General features: G+C 47.8%; 1 protein-coding gene across 2 annotated transcripts in view; it reads right to left on the bottom strand.

Annotated features, from left to right (window-relative positions):
- Positions 1–15,678, bottom strand: part of dok7b (docking protein 7b) — a 106,082-nt gene that overhangs the window by 81,556 nt on the left and 8,848 nt on the right. For both annotated transcript variants that reach the window (XM_048525283.2, XM_048525277.2), the window contains exons 3-4: positions 13,310–13,540; positions 4,257–4,457 (exon numbers count right to left, since the gene is read on the bottom strand). In XM_048525283.2, the coding sequence (XP_048381240.1) occupies positions 4,257–4,457; positions 13,310–13,540 (432 nt within the window). The remainder of the gene's footprint in view (positions 1–4,256; positions 4,458–13,309; positions 13,541–15,678) is intronic.

Below are 15,678 nucleotides of genomic sequence, written 5' to 3' on the forward strand. Positions count from 1 at the left end.
ACAGACTACCTGAAGGTGCTGGGTGTTTGGTTCGGTGGAGCTGGGGTGTGCACTAAGACTTGGGAGGAGCGTATCACCAAACTAAAGCAGAAGCTGGGCAGGTGGACGCTCCGGTCCCTCTCTATCCCGGGTAAGAACCTGGTTGTCAGGTGCGAGGGGCTTTCGGTACTGTCGTATGTGGCGCAGGCCTGGCCTATTCCCTGGACCTGCGCCGCTGCGGTCTCCCGGGCCATCTTCCACGTCATTTGGGGGTCGAGGATGGACCGGGTCTGCAGGGACACCGTGTACAAAGACCTGGGAAATGGGGGAAAGGGCGTACCGAACGCCACCCTCGCCCTGACGGCTACCTTTGTGTGCAGGCTGCATCAAGCTGTGCGTAGATCCTCAGTACGCAAACACCAAGTGTCACTACTTACTGAGGTTCTACCTGTCCCCGGTGTTGCGAAGGATGGGCCTGGCCTCGTTGCCGCAGAACACTCCGAGTAGTTGGACCGTTCCGTACCACCTGTCCTTCGTGGAGAAGTTTTTGAAGTGAAACACCTTTGACCGCAAGGCCGTCAGGCAGTGGTCAGCACGTAGTGTCCTCAGGACCCTTCGGGAAAAGGAGAGGGTGGATCCCGTTGTGTGGTTCCCCACGCAGACTGCCAAAGTCATTTGGCAGAATGCCTCATCACCAGAACTTTCAAACAAGCACAAGGACATTGCTTGGCTGGCGGTGAGAGGGGCTCTGCCAGTGAGATCCTTTATGCATGCCCGGAATCTCTGCACCACTGCACGCTGCCCTCGAGGTGGCTGCGGGGGGGACAAGACTGTTGATCACCTCCTTCTGGAGTGTGCCTATGCGCAGGAGGTCTGGAGGGGGATGCAGTGGTATTTGTCGAGGTTCGTCCCGAGCAGCTCCGTGACGGGGGACGCGGTGCTCTACGGGCTGTTTCCTGGGACGCACACCAAGACCAACATCAACTGCGCCTGGAGGACCATCAATGTGGTGAAAGACGCTCTTTGGTCTGCCCGCAACTTGCTGGTGTGCCAGCTGAAAGAACTGACCCCGACCGAGTGTTGCAGACTGGCGCACTCCAAGGTCCAGGACTACGTGCTGAGGGACGCGCTAAAGCTTGGGGCAGCCGCTGCCAAGGAGCAGTGGGGGAAGACCACGGTATGAAACCCCTCGTTCAGAATAGAAAAAAGGGCCCTATCTGGTAACTGGGCCCAGCTGACGCCTTCCCCAACTGGTCAGGGGGCCAACTGGGACTGTGCTGGGTGACGACTGCCGGGGTGTTTTCTTTGCTTTGTTTTTTTTTCCCCTTTTTGTTGGTGTACGTACCCCCTGGGTAACCCAGAGCGGCTTGCATGACTGGGTAGGTGTATAAATATATTTTATTTTTTGTACATCTTATGAATACAGTATTTTTTTTCAAATAAAAAAAGGTGACGAAATGTCTGAAAACTAACCTTCCAGCTCAGTGAGCAAACTCACATCCAGAACCTCAACCTGAGCTACAAATCTTCTCAAAACTCGCTAACTTAATGGTAGGGTTCTGGGGAATGTTGCCGAACAAAAAGACCTTGGAGAGCAGGTTCATAGTTCCTTGAAAATGGAGTTGCAGGTAGACAGGATAGCGAGGAAGGTGTTTGGTATGATTGTCTTTATTGGTCAGTGCATCGAGTACAGGAGTGGGGAGGTCATGTTGTAGCTGTGCAGGACATTGGTTAGGCCACTTTTGGAGTATTGAGTGCAGTTCTGGCCTCCCTGCTATAGGAAAGATGTTGTTCAAATTGAAAGCATTCTGAAAAGGTTTACAATGGTTGCCATAGTTGGGGGTTTTGAGCTATAGGGAGAGGCTGAATAGGCTGGAGTGTCAGAGGTTGAGGGGTGACCTTATAGAGGTTTATAAAATCAAGCGAGGCATTTATAGGGTCAATAGTTAAGGTCTTTTCCCCAGGATGGGGAGTCCAAAAACTAGACGGCATAGGTTTAAGGTGAGAGAGGAAAGACATAAAAGGCAACTGAGGGCCATGCTTTTCATGCAGAGGGTGGTGCGTGTATGGAAGGAGCTGCCAGATGAAGTGGTGGAGGCTGGTACAATTACAACATTTAAAAGGCATCCGGATGGGTACATGAATAGGAAGGGTTTAGAGGGTTATAGGCCAAATGCTGGCAAATGGGACTAGATTACTTTAGATTATCTGGTCAGCATGGACGAGTTGGACCGAAGGGTGTGTTTTTGTGCTGAACAGTGCTATGACTCAAAGCTCATAACACGGCTAATTCACTCTTGCTGGAAGTGACATATGCAGGGACCCATTCTCTGCTAACAAAAGGAACATGATCAGGCTTTCAGCCTTTTCTGATTTACTTGGGGGCCGATTTTTACTTTCACATTGCTTTCTCCATGGCAACACCTCAGACAGTCAGAATTAACTTTGAAACCAACTAGCATTTTTCCCCTGTGTTATAAATTGTTGTGACCATCTCAAATTGTTCTTGCATTTGTACTGATGAGCGCCAATCACAACAGTTGGGGGGAGAAAAAATGTTTCTTTTGCTGCACATCTCCGTCTCTCTCCTTAGACACTACCCAATCCATTGGGTACTTGCAAACTTTTGTTTATCAAAGCTAGTCACTCCGCTAAATACTTGAAGTCAGGGTGATAAATTTCTGATTATCAGTAGTGTAAAGTGTGGGTCAAAAGGCTCCCATGTGTTTGATCAGCAATGATTGTATGAAACAGTGAACAAGATCAGTAGTCTGAAAGGCCTACTCTAGTCCCTATGCGTCTACATTCCTAAGTTACACAAGTACAACACTGGGATACAAAGCTAGTTTCATAGTGGGGCAAACTGCCACAGATTTACTTGCAACAGTCTCTGTACACTTAACCAGAATTTGTGTTTCTACATCACCCGTGACATGAAACATTCCAAGGTGTTTCTCAGTGATTAAGCAAACAGTATCCAACATCAAGCCCCATCTGCAGATATTGGGACATGTGAAGAACAGCTTGGTTTCAAGGAGTATCGCAAGGGAGAGCGAGAGAGCGAGACACAGACAGAAAGAGAAAGAGAGAGAAAGAAACACGGAGGCAGGAAGAGAGAGAGAGAGAGAGAGAGAGAGAGAGAGAAAGAAAGGTGAGACACACACGGGGGGGGTGGGGGGAGGAGAAAGAGAAACACAGACAGAAAGAGAGTGATACAGACAGTCAATAACATAACCATGACTAATCCAATAATTAAAATAACAGGCCCATTATACAGTAGTCCTTGGGAATCAGGCAAAACTAAACCATTGTCAAGGACTGTTCTTTAATGCTCCACACCCTTATAAATAGGCTTTCATTTCACAGTCATTCTGTCACAGACGTCAACAAGTTGACTAAGGACTTTACAAATTATAACAGACAGGCACGACAATGACAGCCCGAGGTGTTTAATCCTCACTCTCTAAGATTGAGTTACTTCAAAAGAGCAGCCTCTTCAACTGGATTAGATCGAAATTGTGCGCTTGCCTCATTTATTGGTACACTGACACTTAATCTTCCCACCAAGACTTTAGCAACACTGAAGGGAACGGGAAAGTCTGGCCAGGGATTGGCATTACCGTCCCTCTCGCTTTCTCTGCAAGACAGCATCCTCTCACACATCGTGTGGTACCAACACAAGGCTGCATGAATATGTTTTGACCTGCTCACAACCAGCAAAGATGTTTTCTCACCCCAGGCACAAGAAGTGGGAGGCTATTCAGCCCTGCGTCTCCATACAACCAGATCATTGTACTCCCATGCAATTTTCCCCACACTGTCCCCTTATGCCTTAATATCTACTAATAAATCAATCTCTGCCTTGGATATTCTCAATGGGCGAGTCTCCATAGCCCTCTGAGGTAGAGAATTCCAAGGCTCACTCCCCTTTGAGTGAAGTAGTTTATCCTCATTTTTGGTCCTACCTGTTACTCCGAGACTGTCTCTATCCTCCCTCAGCCAGGGGAACGATCCTTCCTGCATCCATTCCATTGAGCCCCTAAACAGTTTCGTACATTTCATTGAGATCGCCTCTCATCTTTCTAAACTAAAAAATGGAGGCATTGCCTTCGCACCATCTCCTCATGGGTTAATCCTCAAGGGGCAATGCTTGCAACTGATGGGCTGGATCGACAGACAAGAGGTGAATCTCCACCACTGGCGGCATCTCAACAAAATGCCACACCATCCCCACCCCACAACCAAGAAACAGCATATGAAAAGACGCAGATACTTACAAAGGCCACACCGCGAGCCTCCTTCAAAGACAAAGCCATTGGGAATAGCTCCATAGCGCCTCATGTCAGAGAGCTTCCACTGCCCAATGATGGTGGGAGGAACATCGCGCACCAGCACAAAGATATTGTTACAAAAATGGAGCGTTGCAGGTCCACTTTCCAGCTTAGTACCAGGGAGCACAGAAACGTGGAACCTGTGAACTGAGAACACAAGACAACACTGCGGCCACCATCACAGAATCGATAAATATCTTGGAAAAACCAGCTGTCAACATCTAGAAATCTGTTGTTCCAAAGAACAGTACAGCACAGGAAGGGGCCCTTCGGCCAACCAAGCCTGTGCAAACACATGATGCATTTCTAAAGTTAAAAACCTTTTGCCTCTATGCGGTCCATATCCTCCCAATTTACATTTGACAGATTTCATTTTAATAAATAATGAATTCTAGGTGTTGAGCTGGGACCTTGAATCACTGTGATCATGGAATCAGGGTACTTACGCCCTGAGTGTTGTTGGGGAGGGAGATTTAGGATTTCAACCCAATTGTATAAAGCGGTTGGTGGTCGGTAGGTATTAGCCTTTATTTATCACGATAACTGTGGGTGTCACGGTGGGTCAGTGGTTCGCACCGCAGCCTCACAGCGCCAGGGACCCGGGTTCGACTCCAGCCTCGGGTAACTGTCTGTGTGGAGTTTGCACATGCTCCCTGTGTCTGTGTGGGTTTCCTCCGGGTGCTCCGGTTTCCTCCCACAGTCCAAAGATGTGCAGGCTAGGTGGATCGGCCATGCTAAATTGCCCGTAGCGTTCTGGGGTGTGTGTGTTATAGGGGGATGGGTCTGGGTGGGATGCTCCAAGGGGGGTGTGGACTTGTTGGGCCGAAGGGCCTGTTTCCACACTGTAGGGAATCTAATCTAATCTAAGCGTGTCCTGGGCAAAGCCACTCGGCCTTCCAGTCGTGCTGTGGTATGGTTCATGTGATCTTAAATCGCTTCTCCTGGTGAGGCAGGTTACTGAACCATTAACAATAAATCCTTCACGAGAAGAAACAAAATCCCTCACAAAAATGTCAAGCGTTGGCACTCATTCTCCACAAGACAACATGCCATCCTTTCGGACATTTCTGTTTCCCATCTCTAAGCTGGTGCATCTTCCACTTCTCTCATCCAGCCTTTCGTAGCTATGCCTCCAGCCATCTTTTGGAGCATGCTTTGAACTTTGGGTCTCCTAAAAACATTCGAAAAAACAGCTCCCCCACCCCTCGGTCTCTCCTAGCTCTATTCAACCTGCCTTGAAGTTAACACGGGGGCCGTCTGTGGTGGGGATGGAGAGGGCTGTTGGGGGTGGGGGGGCAGCTTTCTTGCCTGTCAACTTTCTCCTTGGACCAAGGAACTTCCAGCTCAATCCCCACCTTCTCACCCATCACCCCTCGAGGTCACATGGGGACCAGTGTTGGCACGCCTCTCCAGAAATGGGCCAACCCAACGCAGCTCCCTGGTATCTTACCCACCTACCCACCCTCACCCCCAACCTCCTTACTCACCACCTGGAGCGGGGGTAAGGACTGGCACTGTTGGCAAAATTGCCCCACCTTGCCTCAAACTTTAAGCCCACGTGTCCTTTGCAGCGTTTAGTACTGAGCATCCAAGCAATGAACCTACCTCCACAGGTCTCTTCAGCAAAAGCCGCTCATTCGGCAGAAACAACAACAACAACAAAATAAAAACACCCACAGATTCCTGGTGAGTTGGAGAATCAAAATTTATGGGTCAACGTTCTCAAGTTCACTGGCTCCGTTTGCCCAACCGCTACTGGCCTTAGAGAGAGTAGGAACTGCCGATGCTAGAGAACTGAGATAACAAGGTGTAGAGCTGGATGAACACAGCAGGCCAAGCAGCCTCAGAGGAGCAGGAAAGCTGACGTTTCGGGTCTAGACCCTTCTTCAGAAACGAAGGGTCTTCTGAAGAAGAGTCTAGACCCGAAACGTCAGCTTTCCTGCTCCTCTGAGGCTGCTTGGCCTGCTGTGTTCATCCAGCTCTACACCTTGTTATCTCAGCTACAGGTCTTAAACACATCCTAATTTTATATTTAACGTCAATCCTGAAATTGTGTCTGGATGGCAGTTATGTAAACAGAGAAAATAGGAGCAGGAATGAACCATTCAGCCCTTCAAGCCTGCACCACCATTCAATATGATCACGGCTGATCGTCCAACTCAGTCCCCTGTCCCCACTTTCTTCCCACCCCCTTTTGATCCCTTTAGCCCTGGGAACTACACGGATCTTTGTGAAAACATTCAATGTTTTGGCTCCAGCTACTGTGGCAGAGAATTCCACAGGCTCACCACTCTCTGGGTAAAGAAATTTCTCCTTATCTCAGTCTTAAATGGCCCAGCCTGTATCCTTACACTGTGACTAAGCATTGATGGCATGGTTATAAGTTAAACTTAGACTCACATTCAAACTTCATGCGTCTGATTTTTGGTGATCAAATACACGAAATGGAGTGGCGGTATAAAATATAGTGAATGACAGAGAGGGCTCAAGGGCCTGCTGCTGAATTCTTCAGTGCTATTGATGTCCCTGGAACAAGTGTTGGGCCTGTCACAGATGATCAACTCAGCTCCAAACACTGATCATTAGTGATACAGTGCTGGAGTCAACCGAGCTCTGTAAAAGGTGCGGTCAAGCCAATCAAAGAGTGGTATCTTCTAATTAATTGACAGGGTTGCTGTCTCCCACAGGCCATGGTGTTGACTGCAACGATTTCTAACCTCACAGAGACCACCGGGAGCCCGAAAATCTCCTTCACAAAAACAGAATGGGAGATCCCAACACCAAAGGTGATCATTGTCGCACGCATGTGCACAGACATCCCATGACATCAGTCAGCCACGGTTGAGTGTCAGTCACCAGTATGGGTCCGCACATGCATGGAAGATCTCAGCACCTGCACACGCATAGCTGGGTTACAAGCAGTAACAAACAGAATGAGACACGTGCTTCACGTTACCTGTGATATAGCTTAAAAAGCCCAGTACACAGCGTTGCACAAACTCATTCTGAAAACAACATTCAACCTTCTCCGAACAAGGGTCTCAGCCCGAAACGTCAGCCTTCCTGCTCGGCCTGCTGTGTTCCTCCAGCTCTACACCTTGTTATCTCAACCTTCCTGAGTGTTGCCTGGATGGGTGAAGCTCCAACAACACTCAAGAAGCTTGACAGCATCCAGAACAAAGTGGCCGCTTGACTGGCACCACATCCACGCTCAGTGAGGACACTAAGCACCATCTACAGGAAGCACTGTAGAAGTTTAACTAGGCTCCTTCAATAGCACCTTCCAAACCTACGATCACTTCCATCTGCAAGGATAGCGAAGCAGGTACATGGGGACACCACCATCTGTAATTTCCTCTCAAAGTCACCAGCCATCCTGGCTGGGAAATATATTGCTATTTCTTCAGTGTCACTGGGTCAAATTCCTGGAACTCCCTCCCTAACAGCTGTTGGGCTGTACCTACACTATGGATCGCAGGGGTTCAAGAAGGAAAGTCACCACCACCTTCAAAGGGCTAGTTGTGATGGAGAATGAATGCTGGCCCAACCATCAACAGTCTCACAGCCCATGGGTGACTAGGTAGACAATATTGTCTCTGACTCGTGCCTTCTATGGGTTGTGGGTTTAGAGTTTGGAGAGGGGAATACAAACACATCTCACACATTCGGAAACAGCCACTTGCATCGCTGGAAAGGCCAATTATTATTGTGTATCCCTAATTGTGTATCCGGCAGCTAAGTGTCAAAAGCATTGCTGGGGGTCTGGAGGGGTCGTTGTTTTCTTCCTGTAATCCTTGGTGCCCTTTGGAGTTTAGAGGGATGAGGGGGGAATCTAACTGAAACTTACAGAATACTGAATGGCCTGGACAGAGTGGATGTTGGGAAAATGCTTCCATTGGTGGGAGAGACAAGGGACCCGAGGACACAGCCTTAGAGTAAAGGGAAGGCCTTTTACAACGGAGATAAGGAGAAACTTCTTCAGCCAGAGACTGGTGAATCTATGGAATTCATTGTCACAGAAGGCTGTGGAGGCTGGGTCACTGAGTGCATTTAAGGCTGAGGTAGATAGGTTCCTGTTTGTCAATGAGATCAAGGGTTACTGGGGCGGGGGGGGAAGCAGGAGAATGGGGTTGAGGAATTTATCAGCCATGATTGAATGGGAGAACAGACTCGATGGGCTGAATGGCCTAATTTCTGCTCCTACATTTAATGGTCTTATCAGTCTACATAGAGACTTCTGCCAGCTTCTAAGTCATTCATTTAAGTCTAATACATTTTCACCGTATCGCTGGATTGCTATTGCTCTTTCAAGGAATAACTCTCGAGAAAGGTTCGGAAAATCCAATCATTCCAGAGCAGCAATACAATGCAGATAGCCTGGGGTGATTTTTTTAAAAAATTCATTCACAGGAAGAAGGCATCACTGGCTAGGTCGGCATTTATTGTCCATCCCCAATTGTGTATCAGACAGTTAAGCGTCAATAACATTGCTGTAGGTCTGGAGTGGGCCCTCTCTGATGAAGGGTCTAGGCCCGAAACATCAGCTTTTGTGCTCCCGAGATGCTGCTTGGCCTGCTGTGTTCATCCAGCTCCACACTTTGTTATCTTGGATTCTCCAGCATCTGCAGTTCCCATTATCTCTGGAGTGGGCCTTTGTTTTGTTTCTGTAACCCTCGGTGCCCTTGACCTAATTTTAAAATTGATGCCCTCACTCATTGGGTGGCATAGTGACTGTGTGCCTGTGGAAATGCAGTGTTGCAATTCTATGTCACTGCTAAGCAATGAAATAATAACGCAGAGACAAATTCACGTGGATTCTTGATTTCCCACTAGATTAAAGCCGGGACATGATGCCAGAGATCCTATCCAATGCTAACACTGTAGTTACAGAGTGATGTGCAAGTGGTCATTTCCAACTGTGTCAGACAACAAGTGATTTTATTGCCCTGCCGAAACTTTGAGGCTTGTTGTTAAAATTCACTCTGAAGCCTCGTGGGGAGACAATGGCTTAGTGATATTATTACTGAACTGATTATATCTCTGAGGAAGGGTCACGGCACCCGAAACATTAACTCTGTTTTCTCCTACTTCAGCTGCCGCCAGACCTGCTGAGCTTTTACAGCAACTTTGTTTTTATTCGTGATTATATCACTATCTGCTCTCCAACAAACCAAATAGATGGAATTTAGATACAGATCAGTTAGGATCTGACTGAATGGTATGAACACTGATGTTCTGGGAAAAGGCGAGATTTCACGTTGTACCTCTAAGAACATTTCCAAAAGTTACGGTATCATTAGGGGACAAGAAATTCTCATGCAACCTGTGACTGACTTGAGGATAAACAGTAATGAATTAAAGAGGAAACGAAAAGTACACTGCTGTAGGAGGAGTCAGCTTGTTTTTTGCTGGATAGCAACAGTTCAAATGAGAATTAGTGAGAACAGAGAACAACTCAAGCTCTCTGCAGGTGAACACGTTTTGTATTTGAGATAACAAGGGGTAGAGCTGGATGAACACAGCAGGTCAAGCAGCATCACAGGAGCAGGAAGGCTGACGTTTCGGCCCTTCATGGGTCTAGGAACGAAATGTCAGCCTTCCTGCCCCTCTGATGCTGCTTGGCCTGCTGTGTTCATCCAGCTCTACCCCTTGTTATCTCTGATTCTCCAGCATCTGGAGTGCCTATTATCTCTGATATGTTTTGTATTTGGTTGTTTTGAAACACAGTTGAAACCGAACTCTGAGAATACAGCAGGATCTGTTACTCTTTATACAATTGGAAAGGACAGAACGCTGACAGAAACAGGGAGGAATTCTGGATTGATTAATACCCACTGCTGATGTTGAATTTAAAAGGAGTAGTGAACAGCAGGCTCTGAGGACACAATACCATCATGACCCAAATGAAAGAGGGTTTGTCGTGAAAGATATTTCCAGTCAACAGTCTGGATGAAGGGACTAAGGGCATTGTTGCTAAGTTTGCAGATGACACAAAGATAGGTGTCAGGACAGGTGGTGTTATGTAAGCAGGGAGGCTGCAGAAGGACTTGGACAGGCTGGGAGATTAGGTAAAGAAGTGACAGATGGAATACTGTGTGGGGAAGTGTGAGGTTAAGCACTTCAGTCGGAAGCATAGAGGCATAAACTAAATGGTGAAAGGCCTCAGAAATCTGAGGCATAAAGGAACTTGGAATCCTAGTTCAAGATTCTCTTAACATTAACATGCAGTTCAGTTTGCATCCCCTATAACTACGGGCGAGGTGCCTGATGACTGGAGGGTGGCTAATGTCTTACCTTTGTTTAAAGAAAGGTTATAAGGAGAAACCAGGGAACTATAGACCTGTGAGTCTGACTTTGGTTGTGAATCAATTGTTGGAGAGACTATAAAAGATAGAATTATGGACATTTAGAGAGGCAAAAATTGACAAGGGATAGTCAGCGTGGTTTCATGTGAGGAAGACTATGTCTCACAAACTTGACTGAGTTTTCATAGAAGCCCTATACTGTGTAAGCAGGTCATTTGGCCCAACAAGTCCACACCGAAACTCGGAGTATTCCACCCTGACCCCTGCCCCTACAACCCACCCAATCTACATCCCCCTGAACATTACAGGCAATTCAGCATGGCCAATCCACCTAACCTGCGCCCTAAGGCTGGAATCGAACTCAGGTCCTTGGTGTGGTGAGGTAGCAGTGCTAACCACTGTGCCGCCAGAGTTTTTGAGGAAGCTACCGAAAAAATGGACGATGGCAGAGCAGTAGATGTTGTTTATTTGGATTTTAGTGAAGCCTTTGACAAGGTTACACATGGTAGACTAATCAGTAAAGTTAGGTCACATGGGATTTAGGCTAAGCTTGCCAGTCGGTTCCATAATTGGCTTAATGGCAGGAGACACTTAATGGCAGGAGACAGTAAGGGTGAAGGGTTGCTTTTCGGATTGGAGGCCTGTGGCCAGCGATGTTCCACAGGTATCAATTCTGGGTCCTCTTTTGTTTGTCATTTATTTAAATAATTTGCATGCGAATACAGTAGGTACAGTCAGTAAGTTTGTGGATGACACCGAAATTGGTGGCACAGACTGTGAAGAAGGTTTTCTAAGATTATAAAGGGATCTTGATCAAAAGGGATCAATGGGCTGAAAAATGGCAGATGGAGCTCAATCTGGACTGTCGAGTTTGCACATTCTCCCCGTGTCTGCGTGGGTTTCCTCAGGGTGCTCTGGTTTCCTCCCAGTCCAAAGGTGTGCAGGCTTGATGGATTGGCCATGCTAAATTGCCTGTAGTGTGCAGGGATGCGTAGATTAGGTGGGTTATAGAGGGATGGTTCTGGGTGGGATGCTCTGAGGGTTGGTGTGGACTTGTTGGGCCAAAGGGCTTGTTTCCACACTGTAGGAATTCTAAAAAAAAATGCGAGGCATTGCATTTTGGTTCAACAAACAAGGGTAGAGCTTATACAAGTAATCGTGGGGCCTTGGGTAGTGTTGTAGAACACAGGGACCTAGCGGTGCAGGTACATAATTCTTTGAAATTTGCACCACATATAGACAGGGTGGTTAAAAGAGCATTTGGCACACATGCCTTCATTGCTCAGTTCTTTGGGTTTAGGGGTTGGGACGTCATGTTGAGGTTGTACAGGATGTTAGTGAGGACTCTTCTGGAATACGGTGCCCAGTTCTGGTCACCCAATTATAGAAAGGATATGATCAAGCTGGACAGGGTTCAGAAGGGATTTACCAGGATGTTGCCGGGTATGGAAGGTTTGAGTTACAAGGAAAGGCTGGATAGGTTGGAACTTTTTTCACTGGAGTGTTGGAGGTTGAGAGGTGACCTGAGAAGTTTATAATGTAATGAAAGGAACAGATAGAGTTGATGATAGTTGTCTTTTCGCTAAGATGGGCGATTTCAAGATGAGGGGCACATTAAGGTGAGAGGAGAGAGATTTAAAGAAGATATAAGGGACAAATATTTTTACACAGATGATGGTGAGTGGCATGAACTTCCTGAGGAATTGGTGGATGTGGCTACAATGACAACATTTAAAAGACATTTGGATAACTCGGTGAATAGGAAAGGTTCAGAGGGATTTGAGCCAGCAGCAGGCAGGTGGGACTAGTTTAGTTCGAGATTATGTTCAACATGGACTGGATGGATCGAAGGGTCTGTTCCCATGCTGTATGACTATGGCTCTGTGGTGGTTAGGAGGCAAATGCAAAGTTAGCATTCATTTCGAGGGCGCTAGAACACAAGTACTGCTGAGGTTGTTTAGGCTGTTGTCTGTCTGCATTAGAAATATTGTGGACAGTTTTGGGCCCTGTGCCTAAGGAAGGATGCAGTAGGTCCACGGGAGGTTACGAGAATGATGTCACAGATGAAGGGCTTGTCAGAATGAGGAGTGGTTGAGGACTCTGGGTCTGTGCTCATTACAGTTTAGAAGGATGAGGGGGAATCTGATTGAAACTTACAGAATGCCGAGAGGCCTGGATAGAGTGGATGTGGAAAACGAGTAGAAGAGAGTAGGACCAGGGGGCACAGCCTCAGAGTGAAGGGGTGATCCTTTGGAACTGAGATGAGGACGAATTTCTTCAGCCAGAGGGTGGTGAATCTGTGGAATGCATTGCTACAGAGGGCTGTGGAGGCCAAGTCATTGAGCATGTTTAAGACAGAGGTAGATAAGTTCTTTATTGGTAAGAGGGTCGAGATGTACAGGGAGAAGGGAGGAGGGAGGAGAATGGGGCTGAGAAATATATCAGCCACAATCAAATGGCAGAGCAGACTCGATGGGCTGAATGGCCCAATTCTGCTCCTATGCTCATCACACCTGGATGGCCCAGTTCTGATTGTAAGGTTCCTTCCTCTCATGCTAGACTCAAGACACATCCCCCTCTTCCCCCCCATCTCCCTCAAGACGTTATTTCTTTCTGTCCATCCTGTCAAATCCATTGAACACCTTAAACACATCAGTTGGATCTCCTAATCCTGAGGCAATTAGCCTCAGTTACCTTCGCCGAGGCTGTAGCGAGTCCTCATATCCCACACATACATGGTTTCCTTGTTTTCAAAAGCCAGGAGCACAGTTTGTCCGAGACAGATGATTGCGAGAACGTGATTCACACCCTCCAACGATAGGCCAGGGTCCAAGCCACATATATCTTCCAAAGTCACGCTGTTTCTCTCCTTGTGGCCTTTGCTCTTTTCTGATTTGTCTTTAAACACCAGCATCAGCAAACAGTCTGTGGGAGCGACGGCAAATGTTACAAAAAACAGGTTCCATTGAATGCTTTTGTATAAAATCTCCATCTTGAAATGGCTTACCACACGCGCGCACACACACACACGCGCGCGCGCACGCACGCGCACGCGCACGCACGCGCACGCGCACGCACGCGCACGCACGCGCACATGCACATGTATGCACGCACACAGACATGCATGCACACGCACACACACACAGATACATACACACACAGACACACATACATGTATGCACGCACAGGCACACGCGCGCGCACACGCACACACACACACACACACACATGCTCACACACACGCTCACACACACACAGGCGCGCACGCATGCACATGCACACATACACGCATGCACACACACACACACACGCACGCTCGCATGCACACACAGACACAGACATGCACGCATGCACACAATTCAAGGCAGAAATTCTGCCATTTATAAAGCTGTTAGCCATAATATTGCGACTTCTCTTGGTGCTGCACAGACAGTCCAGCCACGTCCCTGAGGAACCACTATCGTCATTGTTAACTCTCCCTCACTGTCCACTCTCTGCACCCCCACCTCCCCCCTCCACCTCCCCCACACACAGCAAACTCTCCACTCCACCCCTCCACACCTTCATCCTCCCCCTTCCTCCTCCTGGCCATACTGACCATTATCCAGTCACCCCTGGCCACACAGTCTTCTGCCTCTCAGTGCCCCACTGGCCAGTTTCCTCAGTGTCGCCCACCCCCTCAAAAGGGGTATACATCTGTGGTTGGCAGCAGTAATGCTCTATCTGAACGCTCCTCTGAGTCAGTGCTTTTACAATTTCTTTCGGGGCAGGCACCATTAAACATGAAATAAACTCTCAATGTGAAGTTATTATCCAAGTCCCATAGCGCTATGGCAGACACAGTAATGTTATGGGCTCACATTGCATGGCTACAGCGTCAGTGCTAGCAAATGTAGCCAATACTAAAAGAAACACCCTAATTAGGGTAACAAAGTGTGAAGCTGGATGAACACAGCAGGCCAAGCAAAAGCTTTTGTGCTCCTGAGATGCTGCTTGGCCTGCCGCGTTCATCCAGCTCCACACTTTGTTATCTTGGATTCTCCAGCATCTGCAGTCCCCATTATCTCTGACCCTAACTAGGGGGAGACCAGTAAGGAGACTAAAACTGAACACAGGATTCTAGATTATGATCCAACCAATGCCCAGTACAACTGTGGCAAAACATCCCTTGTTTTACATTCCATTCTCTTCGCCATAAACATCAACATCTATCTTCTTTATCACTTACCCTACCTGTATGTGATTCAAATATCTGCACACACGGCAATCTTCAATCTCTCTACATTTAACATCCCGTGTTCTATTCTTCCAAACAAAATGGTCAAGTTCACATTAGATGCCTACATCTGGGGTGGCACGGTGGCTCAGTGGTTAGCACTGCAGCCTCACAGCGCCAGGGACCCCCATTCAATCCTACCCCTGGGTGGCTGTGTGTGGAGTTTGCACATTCTCCCCGTGTCTGCGTGGGTTTCCTCCGGGTGCTCCGGTTTCCTCCCACAGTCCAAAGGTGTGCAGGCTCGGTGGATTGGCCATGCTAAATTGCCCGCAGTGTTCAGGGGTGTGTGGGTTATAGGGGGATGGGTCTGGGTGGGATGCTTCAAGGGGCAGTGCGGACTTGTTGGGCCGAAGGGCCTGTTTCCACACTGTAGGAAAGCTAATCTGCTATAATGTTTCATCCACTCACTTAAACCATCAATATTCCATTGCAGACTCCTTACGTCCTCTTCACGATGTACCCGCCCACCTAACTTTGTGTAATCAAAGAATGCAGCATAAATATATTTGGTTCCCCTCATCCAATTATTGACCTAATTCCATGTGATCCTTTGCATGCACACGAGAGTGTGGATCAGGCTTTGGTAAATATCTCATCTCCAACAGTGCCACACTCCCTCAGCACCCCCTCTCCCACTGGCAGCGTCAACTTTGATCAGCACTAGGGGTGACAGCCCAACCTGCATGACTTTCTGAGTCTGAGCTAAGAAGTTACCTGAGTGGGGAATCAGATGGTCTACCCTGGGTGTAGATGTTGGCATAGCATTAATGATCGTAGGTTAGAACTG

This window comes from Stegostoma tigrinum, chromosome 3 (assembly GCF_030684315.1).
Source record: "Stegostoma tigrinum isolate sSteTig4 chromosome 3, sSteTig4.hap1, whole genome shotgun sequence".
Classification (NCBI taxonomy): Eukaryota; Metazoa; Chordata; class Chondrichthyes; order Orectolobiformes; family Stegostomatidae; genus Stegostoma; species Stegostoma tigrinum.